We start from the raw sequence: 17621 nt of genomic DNA on the forward strand, positions 1-17621 counted from the left end.
TTAGAAAAATTGAGGTATTTTTAACTTACGAACGGTTGATCAGATCTTAATGAAGTTTGATATTTAGAAGGACCACGTACCTCCGAGTTCTTATTTTGAATCTCAACCGGATGCAGTGACACTGGGGGGAGTTGGAGGGGGAAACCGAAAATCTTGGAAAACGCTTAGAGTGGAGAGATCGGGATGAAACTTGGTGGGAAGAATAAGAAGAAGTCCCAGATACGTGATTGACATAACCAGACCGGATCCACTCTCTTTGGTGGAGTTGGGGGGGGGGGCTTTCCAGTGCTTTGGCGAGTTCGGTGCTTCTGGACGTGCTAGGACGATGAAAATTGGTAGGCATGTCAGGGACCAGCACAAATTGACTTGATAACAGTCGTTTCCCCGATTCGACCATCTGGGGGGGAAAGGCTGGAGGGAGGGGAAGTGGTAAAAATTGAGGAATGTTTATCTCACGAATGGGTGATCGGCTCTTAATGAAATTTGATATAAAGAAAGATGTCATGTCTCAGATACTCCATTTTAAATTCATATCGGATCCGGGGACATCGGGGGGTTAAGTGGGGAAACGGAAATCTTGGAAAACGCTTAGAGTGAGGAGAGCGGGATGAAACTTCATGGGAAGAATAAGCATAAGTTCTAGATACGTGATTGAAATAAACGGACCAGATCCGATCTCTTTGGGGGAGTTGGGGGGGATTTATAGTGCTTTGGCGAGTTCGAGAATAAGCACAAGTTCTAGATACGTGATTGACATAACCGGACCGGATCCGATCTCTTTTCACAAGTGTCATATGAGCTCTTAGCTCTTGTTTACTTTATTTATTATTTTTCTTAAACTCTGCCGCCTATCGTATTTTCTACAAACTTGGTAGTTATTAGATCTATATCATATCATATGTTTTGCACCTTGAAGTCACCGTCAATAGAAATTTACAGGACGTATGATGATACATAGCTGTGAGTTGAAAACTGATATAATGTAAACAAAGAAAAAAAAGGCTAATTTATATGAGAATTAGAGAAAACCACAGTATTTTTAGATTTAGGAAAGGGCCCAAGGTCCACTGTGTACATACACGGCCAGGCATGAATGTATGATGATTTTTAAGGACGGGACGGGAAGGGGACATTTTGGGAAGAAACAGCTTTGATAAAAACAAGCAAAATACGAATTATTTGGAAAATGTAATGCATAATAAAAATAAGCATAAAAATGCATAATTTTTAACTCATGTTGAAAAATCAACATGATTTCGGGCGAAATAAATCAACAAGTCATATGAAAACACATATTCAACAAGTTAAACTTGACAAAACCTAACGTAAACTTAGGTTTTTCCAGTGTGAGCTGAATTTGAAATTGCTGGGTTATCTGATGAGAAGCAAGTTAAAGAAAAAGAACATCAACTAAACATATGGAATATCAGTTACCTCAGGTACAGGAATTAGTTTTAGGGGTGGAAGGGGGGTGCTGAGAAAGCAAATGTACAATATTATGCTGGGAATACACGAAATTATATACTAAAGATTTCGGGCTGGTTCGCCTGGTCCCCTAGGAGGATAAAGACCAACTTGTTTGCTCCAGAAAGGAATAATAAAAGAACGAGAATCAGACCTTGTTTAGTCTCAAATCACAAACCACGAGAAGGTAAATCGTATTTCACCCCCTTTTAAATCCTACTAGTAGCATAAAAGCATTATGTTGGATAATGTTTTGTCAATACTAATGTTATTACATAAGGATCTAAGCGGTTAAGCGTATCGTACCCGTATGCAGAAACTTATTTCAGAGGGCTTGCGTTTGTAAAGAGTGTGCGAAACGAAAAAAAAACAGAACAAAAAAAACTGACTAATTATATAAATAATAAAGTCACGGGAAGTCATTACATTTTTTAGATTAGAGAGAGAACAACGGACCCTTGTGTACATTCTTGACCAGATATGAACGCAGAGCTTTTTAGGGGGGGGGGATTTTGGCTGTGATAATTAGAAGGGTGACATACGCCGTTTTTGTAACTTTTCAGGAGAGCCAAAAACAGAAAGAAGTTTGTCAGCTGTGGTCGCTCTCAAGAATAAGGCTAATGGAGTTAAAGGGAACATTTTTTAAACCATTTTTGATGCTCTTTTCAGCGGTATAAATTAAACTCAAGTATTCTGGAAGGATTCAAAATTATTCCATTTTAAGGCGTATGTCTCCATTTTCCTTGACAAAAAAGGAGATAAATGCCAGGTCCCCATGTTATAGCTCCATAAGATGATAACAAAGTCCCAAAAGAACAGGGTCAAAAAGGAGACATGTGCACTGCTCGTGTCTTTTTCTTCGTAACGATACGAGATAGAGAAGACAATTTTGACTGCACCGTTCGATTCCTCGCGCTGAGTTTACCCACGACACTTGCATAGCTCATTTTCGACCAAAATGGCATATGTCGCCCTTTTACGAACATATAAACGTTAAAATGGGGATAAGACACCCTTTTAATTATCACAGCCGATTTTAGGGGAACACAATTTTGATTGACAACAAACAGCAGGCTACCGTAAAGGAAATATATAACATACAATAGGAATAAGGCATACAATCACGCGATTTTGGGCGAAGTTGGGTGGATCCACTGTTCGTTTTTAGCTTATACACCTGCCCGGAGTCATTTGTGTGTCAATTTTCTGAATTTTGTCAGTAGTACTCGATTGTTTGTTTTTTTGTTGTTTTTTTCACAGCAAAAGTAAGTTCAATTGTGGTTTCACCGACTAAGGATGGCAACTCTCAATTTTCGGACCCCAATTTGGATGATTTTTGCTTAAATTCTCATTAATACATCATGCAAAAAAAAAGAAAGAAGAAAAAGTTCATTTATATATATATATATATATACATTTATAGAAAACTGCAGGCAGCATATTGACTGGCATAATGCCTATGTCAGCCAGGTATTATTATTAGATGTCATTAATTGGTGCGATGAAACTGATATACATATATTGCAGATGAAACGCAAAAAAGTAAAATATGTTGATGATTTACTGTTTTTGGATGGCCATAATGCAATCTTTGCCTCAGATTTGTAACCAGTGGCCAGGCTTCTGAGATTTAGGACATTTAGGGCAACACAGTTACGTGATTGAAGTCTTGAAAAAACTATCTATTTTTTTTTTCTATTTTTATCCTTATCCAAGGTCTGGAACTATTTACCGAGAATAGGAATAAGAATAAGTTCGAATCAAAATAGCACATTAATGAATTTATTTATCAATACTCTCTCCATTGTCCATCATCAACTGGAATAGAGTGGCCTGCCTAATATTTGCAATGTTGATGGCTTCTCTGAGCTTCGTGGCTGAGATTGACCCTCCTAAAAAAATATGTAAATATAAACTTTTTAACAAATTTAATTTTTCCATTTACAGGTTAGCAAGTTTTATATTACAAGCAAATATCTTGCCTAACCTTGTATTTTAGTTTCAGCCTAATCATGAAATTAAATGTTTATAGATGCTGCACACGAGTCATATGAAAATTCTTAAAAACTTGAATTTTGTCTTTCATCTATTCAACCTTTACCAAATTTAAAACCAAGTAGCATTGGAGAGTAAAAGCAGTACCTACATAAAATATGGAAAATAGATCTATACGTATTTAACAGGGGGCCTTAGCCAGAAAGCAATGTCGTTCCTTGCAAGACTCCATTTTTTGTAAATCGGATTTGAAGACCTTAAAATTTACCACCACATACTTAGGAAATAGCCGGAATCAATAACATTTGACATTTAAAGACCTTCACTCTTGAATTAGTAATTAAATTTTGAGTGAAAATACTGATAAAAAAGTATCTTGGTTATAAGCACTTTTACGAACTACATTTAAAAACTCATTCTAGTTTCCGACTGTATAGCACTGTGAGTAGAAAATGAAAAATGTCACATTTTAAAAGGAAAAGAATGTGAAACTATCTTAAAACCCTTATGAGAAAGCAGAAAACCTGTTACACCCATCGATGAAACTTCCTTAGTTTAAAAGGCTAGGCTGTAAATGTAAAACATTTCACAAACCACCTTTAGAATTACTGCAAATCTAGAGAATCATCTTTACCGTAACTAAAAATCAATTAAAAATAAGATATAGACAGAGATCGGCTGTCCTCAGCCAGAGCCCAGTATCTGAATTTCTCAAGTTCTCGAAAAAATCGCAAAATAATGGATTTTTTTTCCCTTTCTGGAGGAGAAGAAACAGATGAAGATGTGGAATTTAAGCTCAGTGATACGGTGATCCAACAGAGACCCCTCTCGGGATTCGGCCGCGCCCAGAGGCGGTCTGAAAGCACTTTTATTCAAAAAGTCGCCAAGTGCCTTTCGCTACCCGGACACAGAGAAAGAGAGAGAGGGGGGGGGGAGAGAAGAAAAAGTGGATGAGTGTCTTTAAAGCTAAAATCGGAGCCACTCGACAGATATAGAAGGTATGAGAGGCTCTGGGACAAGTCCTTACTTGAACTAATCAAGTCACTCAAGAAAGATAAAGGCTCTTGGCACACGATCGTGATGAAGCTATATGACACCAGGGAGAGCTAACGCTCGTGTCCTGCTCCAAAGACAAGTAAGTACATCAACCATTGCAGATGTTTTGCAAGTGTTGAGGCGAGAACATCATAGTTGATATATACACAGCACCTCCAACTCTCTCTATCGTTTGGCTGAAAGGGTGGCCAAAGATGCAGTGCCACCTTGTCGCGATCGGGATCATGGAAAGTAATTATGACGTTACAAAATATTTATAACAGTAGAAAGTTGAGAGTAGCACAGGTTGAAAATATGAAAGTGAGAGTCTTGTTATAAACTACGGAGTCAAGCAAGGTTGACCACTCTCTCTATGTCCCTTCAATTTTGAGACAGATTAAATAATTTCTAATGTCCTGGCATCTCACCAAGAATTCTACTTGTCAATTAAACAATATTCCACTGGCAAGCACTAATTCTGGTTGTACAGATCCTGTGATCTTGGATGGCAAAGCTGGTGGTCTTTAAAGGGCTGTGAAACAAGTTGTGGAAACCTCAGCCTAATATTCAATCAAAAAACCAAGGTTTTGATGGTCAACCAGTCAAAAAGTCAACGAGACCACACCTTAAAGGGCCAGTAGAAACCGAAGGAGTTTTGATATTTAGTGTCTATACTAACGTATGATCAAGGGTCGGGGAGAGGAATAATAATAAACAATGAGAAAGCCAAGGCAGTACTTACCCCTATTGGATTTATAATGGACCTATACGAAGTCAGCATTAAGAGTCATTCCAGCGCCTAATACGGTTAGGGAAGACTGCTCAAGGTCTTCAGATAAACTGAAGTTATAATTCTGACTTCAAAGATGATATAATTTTCTTGTAAGTATTTTCCCACGAGAAAGAAAAATTACCTGATTTTGAGACCTTAATTGGTTCTTTTCCATCTGAAATAATTGTTAAGCTGTTACCAAACAAAGCCTCTTCTTCCAAACCGGTGGGATCCATAAGTAGGATTCTAAAAGAAAAATAAATGGACCTTGGTTATCATAGGAGCTGAGCCGAAACGACATCTTGAATCTTCCTTAAAAGCTACTCGGTTATAGTGTTACCAGCCAATAAGAGCGGCAAGATACTCTGTTCCATGGTGTAATCACAAAGATATAAAAAATGTATGCTCATTTTTCCGTTAAAGTGAAAGGCTGAAACATTGCCACTTAAAAAAAGAAACAAAATCAAGGAACTACGTTATTTATTTCATCTCCCATCAATAAAACCAGAGTAATTTGATATCAACTTTTCCGGCAAATAATTTTACAGCGAAAAATTAGCCGTCAAATCACAGACTGATTAGGCTAAAATGTGGCAAAGATTAACACTTTTTTCATGAGCCTACTTAGCAGTATTCAATTTAATTTTCATGTTAAATCATCGTTGCAGTTTTTTCTATCATTGCAATGGAAAAAGGAAAAAGTCAAGCAGAGACAATAGTTCAGTGGTAGTAATTCAAAAGGTGCGATTGTTGTCTTGCTTCCAAGATAAGACAAGAACAAACTTGATGTCAAAAGCTCCTAATTCTAACTATTTTTGCATTTGAGAAAAGGCAATATTGCATTTGGAAACCACGGAACTTACAATTACATTCAGAGCTAAATAGGATGCAGGAATATGGCCTGCACAAAGTTTAATAGGCAGATTGTTTAATATCTGCCTTATTGTTATTGTTTAATAAGGCAGATGATAAGGCAACTTAAGACTGCCAGATCTTAAGTTGATTAAGTCTTCTATCCCAAGGGACTTAGATTTAAGTTGGAAGCCCCATTTTAAAAGTGTAAGACTGAAGCTTGGAAGGAACATAGGTATTATGCACCGTACGAAATTCGTTTTGCCTCTGGAAGCTATCCGTTCTATTTATTTTGCTCTTGTTCATTCTTACCTAAATTACTGTTCACTTATTTACTTGAATACTTTCAGATCCCATTTTATTTTCACTCCAAAGACAACAAGATAAGGCGCTTCGTATTTTCAAAAGTTTTCTTCCCTTCCTTTTCCAAGTAAGTCCTCTAAAAGAAGTTCATATTCTTTATTGAATATTCCTCCCGTTGAACTGGCAGTTACTTTTACGTTCGTTATTATTCAAAGTTACAAAATTTTCTCCTGACACTGCTTAGCTATTTCTTTTCTTTTGATTTGTTCCCAGTTTCTGTGCTATCTTCACATTTGACGCATGATATACGCGAACTACACCAGCCATTGATAATTTCAGAGAGGTCCCGTTTTCTCTAATAAACAGAGGAGTTGCTGCATGAAACTGAAATGAGTCTACTTTCGATTTTGATTTGTCGTTCGAAATTTCAAAAATTAAGCTGAAATACTTCCTTTTGGATAGTTATTATTATTTATTCTACTTGTTTGTCTTTTTTTGACAGGGCGGGGGGGGGGGAGGGGTTCTCGGGTCTTGATTTCCCTCTGGCTGTCCCATTGCTGGTTGAAGAAAAATATTTTTTGTATATCGGGTGGGGTGTCTGCTATGGCGTGGTGAATAATTAATATTATGTCTATTATTTTTTTCTTCTTTGTCATGTCTTTCTTTGATTGATTATCCATTTATTTCTTTAGCTGTTTTTATCTGTACGAAACGATGTTGTCTCTCTGCCAGATTTGTATATTAAGTATGTTATGTATATATGATTGAAAAACAAACTAACCTGAACATTAACTTCATCATCACCAAAATTCAAATGAAACAGAGTTCCTTTTGCCAGCCCCAACTTTACGAAAAGAAAACCCATATACTGTTTAGTCAATATTAACTCCTAAAAGCCTTGCATATCGAAAAAAGCAGATGAAACTATTAAAGCACACTTCATACCAAGTATTTAATGTCCTAATAGTAAAAACAGTATACATTAGTAGTTACTGTAAAAATTTGGACAGGTTGGACGTCTGTATAGGCTGGATATATTAATCAGAAAACCTTGTCTCAATTATGCACGTTTTCACACGAACAGAAGTCATAAATGCAGACAAATGAGGAAGCTAACAAGTTAAAGGTGTAAAGATGCTCTAACTTTCTTTTTACCGCTAGAATTTAGGGTCGTAGTATCGCAGAAACATTATATGATAACATTACAATACAGGTAGAAGCCCATTTTATCCACTCGACCAGATGAAGATGTAAGGTGGATTCATACTGGCGACCACGGAGTGGGGTAATATATAATAAAATACTGGATATTATATAGCACATAGACATTAATGTTGCCACAAGAGATAGTCCCTGATGTGAAAGCGTGAAAAAATCATTCGTAGAAGAGGTATAGACCTGAAAGGAAGTTCTAATAGGAAACTAGAATACCCTCTCCCCCCACTTCCGGATATCTTTCTCAGATTTCTAACGCTTTGTTTTTTTTGTTTTTTTTTGTAAATCCAAATCTGATCGAAGTCAAATCCAGCTTGTTTTTCAATCGCTCGAATTAACAGTTCAGCAGCAGTACCGGTAGTCCGAATTCGGGCTTGATTAAACAATTTACGGAAAATTTATGCAAAATGGCAATCCCATAAGACTAATGTAATCAGATTCCCAGTATGGTAGCTGACAGATATTACAATGTAACAAGAAAGGCTATCCAGGGTTACAATACAATTCCTTCAGTTCAAAAATGGGACACGGCCTCAGTTACGTAATACTTAGTAAGAAAAAGCAACTAAAATAACAAATGAGAGAAAAAATAGCTAATTAAGGATTAAAATACTAACACTAACAAGAGGTACTCACTGGTCGTACAAAGCAAATGTTGTGGAGAACGGGTGGCTATTTAAAGCTAGTCCTGTTCTTGGCCCATTCTCGTCAATTAAAGGTTTCCCATCGTCCTTATTTACTACAACAGCGGGCAGTTCTACTGATAAAATAAAAAAAAAGAAACTTTATTAACCATAAATGTGATTTTGAATGAAAATTCAAGCACTGAAGAATTTTCAGCAATGATTGTCGAAGAATAAAGCATAAGAACAAGACAGAACATCTCTTTAACTTATATACAATATTTATTGAGAGCCCCTATTCATACTAGATGCTTATATTTATGAAAAAAAAGCGAAAAAATTTGTAAGTTAAAAACAAATTAATACGGTTTAACTAAGACCACCAAAGTAGCATACTAGTAGCCTGTGCCCCCATCTAAATCTCAATGTTTTTATAATTTGCTCTTGATATATAAAATTTTCTATATAATTCGCCTATCTTTGTAAATTTTGTTTCAAAATTACGTCCCACAAAAAAAAAAAATATTCTATGCATGTGCCTGTTTCAGTCTACCCCATTCGTTTCAAGGGTTCAAAACAGACAGAAAGAATAAGTATAATAAACAGTGCAAAAACTCTTCTAGGAATTGTTTACCAAAGAAGTTTTGGGTTTTTGGAGTCAGAGTTGAAAGTTGGGAATACGCTTAGGAGTCTCCTTTCAGAGTCAAATAGAGGGAAAGCCTCAACCCATGTTTTAAATAGAAGCAAATCCTCCAAGAAAATAATCTGCATTTGATGTAATACATACTACTTACTTTTTTTTCTCAAAATGTGAAACTTAAACTTAAGGGATGACATTTTCTCCCAAAACCAGCGAAACGTTGATTACTTGCATAGTTAAAAGAAAAAAAAAATTGTTCAGTAATTTGGAAATGTCAGGATTTAATTTCCGAGCCAGAGTATGTCTGAAAATACATTCTGACCTGAATAACTCCCAAACTAACAAATAAAATATCATATCCAAGCCGTAGTACAGAATAGTTTTCAACGATATCCTTGGTTCATTAGTAAAAGAGATATTACAAAAAGTTTGCATGTATGTGCTGAGTCCGAAATTGGAAAATCAATATTAAACCAATTTTTATTTTGATAGGCTCTTAAATTTTGGACTAGTTTATCGTATGCATAAAACCTACAAAAGTATGTAAAAGAAGTCACCATGCACTGTTATTACAAAAAGAAGCTTTAGCCTCTCTTTTTGCCATTTTTCTTTGATGGCAGCCTCTCTGGCTGCCATCATATGAGTTCATTAAACACATTTATGATTATATTTTTGTGTTGACTAAAAGTATTCATAAAAGCTCAAACACGATACAAAAGAAAATCAAGAAGAAACAAGATATTACGGGTCGCCTTAAACCCTGTTATTATAACAAAATTTCCCAAGTTTGAGCTCCTTTTTTTACTATTAGCAGCTTCTCTGTCTGGCTGCCTGGGAATGTCAATATCAGAAAAAAAAAAAACCGGCGTTAGGTCAAAGTAAAAATAATATAATCCAGAACTTACATATTTATATATCTTGCATTTACATGGCTTACAACCGTCTTGAAATATTAAAAATGACTAGGGCTTAGTCAAAGTCTAAAGAAAATAATATAATCCAAAATTTAAGTACAAGTTCACAGCTGAAATCGCTAGAAGGTTTAGATTTTGTAAGGGGACCAAAAAAGTGAAACTCGTAACCTCGTATAACTACGCTTCTAACTCTTACAAACAAATTCCCTAGAAAGAAATATACAACCAGAAAGAAAAGGGGTCTTACAGCTTTTCAACGCTGCAACAAATGCTCCAATACAGACATCAGTAGCATTTCCATCATAAGATGTACACAAGACATTAGCATCTAAGTTCCAAACCCAATTTGTGTCTAATATTCGAAGGTCTTCAAGCTTGATCAATGGCTTCTCAGTTCCTAATTGAAAAAAAGCAGCTGAGATTAAGCTAATATCTCCGAAGAATATTTCAACAGGAAATTATTCCTAGTCTAACTATGTTGAGTAACTACTATGAGTTTTACTCTACGTTAAGATTCAAGCGGTTTCCTAAGGTTTTTCGCATCACGGAATAGAACTAATAAATCTTAGTATCTTCAACTGATGCTAAACTCATGCATTGACATGTTCCTACAAAATTCTAACGATAAGACTGGTGTTGAAAGTGGATTCCACCTCATCGTGGGCATTTCTCCAAAGATTTTGATGGCATATTGTCTAAGGTCGTTTTATTGGCTTTATAAATAATTTTGTTTTCTTTTTCCTGTATTATTTCTAATTTATTTTTGCCACCCCCTCGGACAAGTGTTTAATTCTCGGGGTGGCTGTTATTACTGTTTTGTATTGGTTTAATAATAAATGTTTTCTCTCTCTCTCTCTATCTATATATATATACATATACATATATATATATATATATATATATATATATATATATATATATATATATATATATATATATAGAGCCAGCTGAATCGTCTTGTTACCTGACTTTCGGACTGCTATATATTAACAATGATCTAAATCTACGCCACAGTAAGTATAACAGCCAGTCATCAGCCTTTCTTTTCAGTTTTCTATTCTTTCATTTAATATAGTTGATTGTTAACTTTTTTTTTTATTCCACCTAATCAGGACAAATCTTAGCCTTAAACAGATGGGTTATTACGACATTTAGCACCTGTACACTGTCTTGGATTCAGCTAAATTTTTCTCAAAATACTAACATACATATATGAAACACTGTCTTCAATTCCAAATCTTTATCCCTTATCTTCGCAATGGAAGTCTTAAGAAACAGTGAAAATAGATTAGGCGATTGAAGTTTGTCAAAAGACAATAAAATAAATTAATTGTCAAAACTTTACACGGCCCTAATCTTGCAAAACATTTATTTAAACTACAACCATGATCTTTTAGCAAATAATGTCGTTACGACAACTGAATATTCGAGAGCCTTTATGACAGAACTAGGAACAGGTAGTGTCATCTAGTCTCCTTTTGAAATTGGGAAGCACCAACGTATAAATAAATAAAAATTGCAATCCCGTTTAAAGCCTCAATTATTTCGATTATGGGTACGAAACCCAGAGATTCTTTCTCCCCAAATTCCGTATAGGTCCCTACTTCTCCATAAAAAGTGAACTTGCACCAGAATTTTAGATAAGCAATAATATCTTGACTCCGGGTTCCTTTTGACAATCAGACAATAAAATTCATTTTTCTAAGCATACCTACCTGGAAGATTTATTATTCCTGGCTCAATTAGTTCTGATATTAAAAGCTCAATGGAGTTACATATATCCGTTTGCTGTATTTGACCTTTACGTGAATTCACCGAACAAACTGCAGGAAACTGAACTTTGCACGAAAAATTCCCTTTCGTGTAACTTAATGGAACCTTTGACAATTCCTAGAATGAACGAGAAGCTAAACCAATTAAATGGATTTATGAGATCACACTTTGAAGCAAACACAAAAAGGTTTTAGCTAAGCTACTAAAATCACCTTTGCATCTTTAGAAAAGAGAGAGCTTTTCATTTTCAAAAAAGGCGCCTTTGTTTCTAATCAAAAAAAGTGAAAAAGACATGGGTCTACATTAAACTGAATATTCCCTTTTGTTTAATTCATTACAAAAATATCCCAGGGAAGAAAAGATAAGCACAAAGAACAAAAAAAAATCATTTAGAACATTTTTTTTTTAATTTTCTAAGAAAAACTAATCCTATTTTGTCAAGACAAAAAAGAAGCTTTATGTGACGAGTATTAAATAGTATACTCTAAGCACTCGGTTTGAAGCCAAGAAATGACTGAAGAATGAAGAAAACTATTTGTTTAGTAAATCAGAAAGGCTCTTGATGTCTGAACTATGTTTACAGTGCCGTTTTTCCTGAATTTATCTGTTTAGTCACTTTTATGATTATAAAACAAGAGCTGCATAAAAAACGTGACCTCGGCCAAAGAAACGTCGGAGAGTGGAGATGACTCTAAAGAGGTTCAAACCCATCCTCCAGGGGGATTTAAACCCTTCCTCCAGTCACAACTCACTGGTATCCTAAGAAATACAGTATTACTCCTTATATCCTTCAACATCTGACTTTCACTTGGGGTTTTAAAATTATTTAAGACCTGTAAGATATATTTTTCCCTATGCCTGTAACAGTGTTGCCACTCGACCGGCAGCGCTCCGCGGCACCGGCCTCGTCAAAAAGCGGCATTTCTGCGGCATCCTTGAACCAAAATGCGGTAAAAACCGCGGCATGCCCGAAATTCTCGGAAAAGCTGTGTTTTGTATTTTTGAGAGAGAATGGGTGAAAAATCTCGCTTTAATATGAATGTTGATTCAGTGGCAAGTGAAGTGTGGTGAAGATCTGTCATAAATTTGAGAAAACACGTGCTGTCTATCCTTCTTTTCAGCGGTCAAAGGCAAGTATGGTCAGCTCAGTCCGTGAACACACATTTGTCGTTCATCGTTTTCGTCAAGCACGCAACAGAAATAAAAGTGCAGAGGTATCACAGCAGGGAAAGTCCACGGTGGGAAAACCGTGTAAATGTTAAGTGAATAGTGAAGAAATTAAAAGCGATTTTCCCTTGGGCCTTCAAGCCTATCCAATAGAATAATTGATGAGTAACTAGATTCTCGTATCTCGACCTTTTTTGATTAATGTTTAGTGAAAATCAATATCAAAAGCTTCAAGAAGGAACATTCAGATAAATAATACAAGACAAACAGACAAGATTAATTTCAGATAAATAATACAAGACAAACAGACAAGATTAATCGGAATCGGACTGTTCACGTGTGTCACAAACAATATCTTTGGCCAGACCAAACACAATGCTTTGGTTCAAAACGTTACAGTCACAAGAAGAGGCACTAGCCTTCACTTTGAGTACACGCTTGACTAGTCCGGGTTCTAGCTCTAGCACTGACTTGCCCGATGCGCTTTAGAATTGCGCTTAAGGCCACACTTGGTTTTCAGTGTTGCCGAAAGAGTCACTGCACTCAGTCGGTTTTGCTGATCAGTTTTCACTTCCTTGAGCAAACTGAAGAGACGCTCGGCAATAACGTTTGAGAAAGGGAGTGAGAAAAAGTACTGAACAATTTTCCCGACATTTGGGAACATCCGACTACCATTTGGTGACTTCGTTTGCAAGATGTGGCGCCAGTAAACGACAATGTCCATGTCATCTACGTCAGGGAGATCGACAGTACTAGGTAGAGCTACACTCGGTATAGACCGCCATTCCTGATCTAGCTTTGCTTTATTCCAAAGCGCAGAATAGTAGTAATCGAAGAACTGACGAAGACTGGGAACTTTCAGTTCATAACTAGAGCTTGGGGTAAGCAAGTGTACCAGGTCGTAGATCTTTTCAGAGAATGGAAAACGGTCAAGAATTTGTTTGAACAGCTTCGACGTAGAGATCCCTCGCGGAGCGACGAATTCGGAGACTTTCCGTTACAAAACGGCCACTGGTAACTTCTCTCGTTTCGAGCCCCACAAGGAAATTGTATCCTTTGTAGCTGATATAGACATTTTCGTCGGGAAGATAGTTCACTGCGTCATGCGGATTGATGTCAAAAGGGTTGACTGTTCTAACATATGAAGGCTTCATAAAGTTCATGGCTAATGTCCGAAGAAGTTTTTCCACCTGGGTTTTCATGAGGTGAAATAGGGGTTTTTCAGACTGGAAGATGGTGTTGAACTCATTCAGCTCTCCCAACACGTACTCGACAAAGAACATCATAACCCTCGAATATGGGTTGTTTAGTGTCATTCTTACATGATCATTAGCATGCGAGGGATCATCAAGTACCAACGAGTCCCAGTACAACGTAAGAGTATCCCACTGTTCGAGAATACGGCGTGCACAGTTTTGAAACGACAACCAGCGTGTTGGAGCCAAAGCAAGGAATCTGTGCTGTTCCACTTGAGTAAAGACTTGAAATTCCTTCCTATATGCATCTTGGCATTTTGTACTGTGCCTGAACTGATTGCACACAGTCCGACATAGATCTTCGAGGCTCTTGGACAGTTTTTTGCAAGCATGACTTGCAACTAGGGCACACAGATGGCAGCTTCATTTCACAGCTGTAACCCAGGGATATTTCCCTTCAACAAGTGTTTTAACTGAGTGGTTTATCCCCATCATAGCATTCGTTGTGTCAGAGCAGAATCAGACCCAGTTTTGTAGAGGAACACCCGCCTTCTTGACATAATCCATCACCTTCACTAGCTGGTTGAATAGACCAGACGCTGATCCGTCGCTGCATTCGACAAGAGCGAGCAAATATACCTGCACATTCATTGCTTCGTCACAAAAGCTGACACAAACAGCAAGTTGTTTGGCTACAGAGGAATCTGTGGTCTTGTCAATTACTACGGAGAAAAGATTCGTTTTCAGGCTTTCAAGAAGCTTTTCATGAAAATGAGGGGCCAACGCTTGTCGAGCAATATTAGTTGCTTTAGTTCTACCAAAAGTGGCCTGGCTTAGAAGATCTGGGCCTGGCATACTTTCACAAGTTTCAGCAAGTCTTCAGAAAGCGAATAGGATAGATCGTGCTCAACGAGAAATGTCACTAGCTTCGCTTCAACAGTGACTCTTTCGATTTTTGAATCACCAGAATAATGAAGACTCAATGGCATGGTCTTAGAAGACGAAGTTATCCACGCTTTTTTATTTTCTTCGTGAGCTTTGGTCTGTTTGCGCCTTTTTGCGTCGTGTTTCCCTTTTTTACAAACGAAATCCTTTTTGCAGTAAAGACAGTGAGCTAAATATCCACTGTTTTGACCAGTCTGCACCTTTCCTTTTCGTAACCATTCATTAAAGTCAGATTCTCTTTCCCACTCAGTCTTGTATCTTTGGTCGGCCCTTTTCTTTGTGATCCTTGGTTTTTTGTTGGAGGGTTCACTATCGTCTGAGTCTTTATCACCGTCCTTATATTCCTGATCGATATCTGTCACTTCTGCCATTATGTTGTAACACGTTTGGTCTATAAACAAGAGAAATATTTAGCTGTTATGTCCTTTCTTTCATGGATTGACTTGCTGGTGAAAGAAACGAACCTCCATTAGTTTAATTTCTTCCAGCGCCAGCCTGCTGAGAACCCTTTGTTCTTTCCGGATAAATCCTTCGCCGGGAATCCGGCCAAAACTGGAAAGCTAGTTAAAAGTAACAGTTTTATTTGAAGTTGATAAGATGTTCGATTTCGGGGTAAGAGGGCATGCTGAAACCGTATATGACAATCGTTTTTTAGCCGGACATATATTTCGTCTGGAATCCGACTGAAACCGGATAATTTGTTATACGTACATTTTTTATTTGAAGTTGACTAGATGTTGGAAATAGGGGTAAGGACTCAAGGAGATACGCTAAATTCGTTTCTGAGCTTCAATTTTTCGCCAGACAAGTAGCTCCGGAATTTCGGCGAAACCGGAAAATTGGCAAAAGGCAGGATCGTTTCGATCGGTATCGTCAAAATAGATATGACTTATAGAGGTAAACACACATGTTGAATCCAAATCTGAACTTGGATTTCTCAGAGGATTAGCCATTTGGCCTTAATCTGTTTCTAGATCTTTAAGAGTAAAAATGTTCAAGGAGTCTGGCAAAGACTGGATCAAGCGAAGAAAAAACCCAATGTCTGGATTAAATATTGCATTTTTGGGATCCCATAGAACCTTTGGTCTTATTTTTTTATTGCCCTAGCATGTTCAGAAGCACCAAACTTGCCAAAGCACTGAACCCCCCAACTCCCCCAAAGAGAGCAGACCCAGTCTGGTTATTTCAATCATGTATCTAGGACTTGTGCTTATTCATCCCACCAAGTTTCATCCTGATCTCTCCACTCACTCTAGGCATTTTTCCACTGGTTTCTCTCTTCAATTCCCCACAATATCACCAGATCTAGTCAGGACTTACAATAAGAGCTCTGAAGTTTAAAATAAGATCCTTCTAAATATCAAATTTCATTAAGAGCCATTCACCCCTTTGTAAGTTAAAAATACCTCAATCTTTCTATTTTTTTTTTAATTAACCATCCCTCAACTCCCCTCAGATATTTGAATTGGGGAAGAGACTATTTCTAATTTAATCTGGTCTGATTTCTGAACAATTGATGTAGCCTGAAATTTTGCATGGTAAAATTCTACTTTAGCTACCTTTTGCTATCTTGGAAAAGCCTAGGGTAATAAAATGTAACTTTAAGGGACGAGTCTACAGACTAAAAGCATGTACCAGAAAGGTATTTTGATGTACCTGCCATCACTCCTCCCTCTAGAGGGCTCTGACCTTTGATGACCTTTAAAATCTTTGTTATATAAAAGAAAAACCTTGCAAAATAGATTTTTTGCTTAAATGAAGTACAACAAAACTGTTTTCAGCTTCACAACTTTGCTCAATACCAATTTATGAGGTTTTAAAGATCCACAAAAACATTTCCTAAATTTAGAAATAACTCACGGATATGGCTTAAAATGCAACTCAAACAACAGGAATTGCATTTTCAGAACTAAAACCAGAGAAAAAGAAACTGTGAACTGAAAATGAAGGTAAAATGTTGTTTTTCCAAAGTTTCAATAGGTATAGGACCTGTGAAATAGGCAAATGTTGAAGCCTTAGAAATCAGAGGAGGGTGAACATAAAAGCTTGGCAATACTTTCCCAGAGTATATATTTTTTACCAGGATTTTCAAGACTACTGAAAGTTTCATTTTTCTAACCTAATTCCTTTCCAAGATAGCAACAAGTAGCAACTCTAAAATTTTACCATTTTGCTCAAATAACAGGAATTACAATATCAAAACTAAAAGCACAGAACAAGAAATTAAAACTGGAATTTATGCTATAATGTACTTTTATACTTATTCTAATCTAGGTAGGCTATAGAAGTGACAAATAGGCTATATTATTTTTTTTAGTGTTTTGTTCTGAGCATGTTCAGCATTTTGATCCAACCCATCAATAAGTTACCACTTGATGCCTTTTTTATGCTCTTTACAAAAACACTAATAACTTCTACCACAAATTCAGATTCAAGTACATTTTAACCTAATCTAACATTATTATAAATAATTTTAGCACTGAGAAAATGTAGTATTATTTTGCTGAAAATAACACAGAGAAAACATAGTATTATTTTGTTGGAAATAAAACATAAACGCCCCGCTCTTTACGCTAAAATTTTTTCCTTTTTTAAAAAGTAGAGCTAAGAGAAAGAGTCAAACTTTAGCGTACAGAGGGAGGCGTTGAGGAAGAAAAGCCCCTTTCATATACGGAGTAATTTCTGTTCGTTTTAAGTTTTAATGTCACTCCTTACTTTCATTTAAAA

The 17621-nt window shown here is 36.6% G+C and overlaps 1 protein-coding gene across 1 annotated transcript in view; it reads right to left on the reverse strand.

Annotated features, from left to right (window-relative positions):
* Positions 1-3230: 3230 nt before the first annotated feature.
* The window catches only part of LOC136041988 (exosome complex component RRP43-like), a 30109-nt gene continuing 15718 nt past the window's right edge, over positions 3231-17621 (reverse strand). Inside the window, exons 4-8 of the mRNA XM_065726812.1 lie at positions 11529-11703; positions 10061-10210; positions 8273-8396; positions 5409-5512; positions 3231-3356 (exon numbers count right to left, since the gene is read on the reverse strand). Coding sequence (XP_065582884.1) covers positions 3247-3356; positions 5409-5512; positions 8273-8396; positions 10061-10210; positions 11529-11703 — 663 coding nt within the window. The 3' untranslated portion in view covers positions 3231-3246. The remainder of the gene's footprint in view (positions 3357-5408; positions 5513-8272; positions 8397-10060; positions 10211-11528; positions 11704-17621) is intronic.

This window comes from Artemia franciscana, chromosome 2, assembly GCF_032884065.1.
Source record: "Artemia franciscana chromosome 2, ASM3288406v1, whole genome shotgun sequence".
NCBI classification, from domain to species: Eukaryota; Metazoa; Arthropoda; class Branchiopoda; order Anostraca; family Artemiidae; genus Artemia; species Artemia franciscana.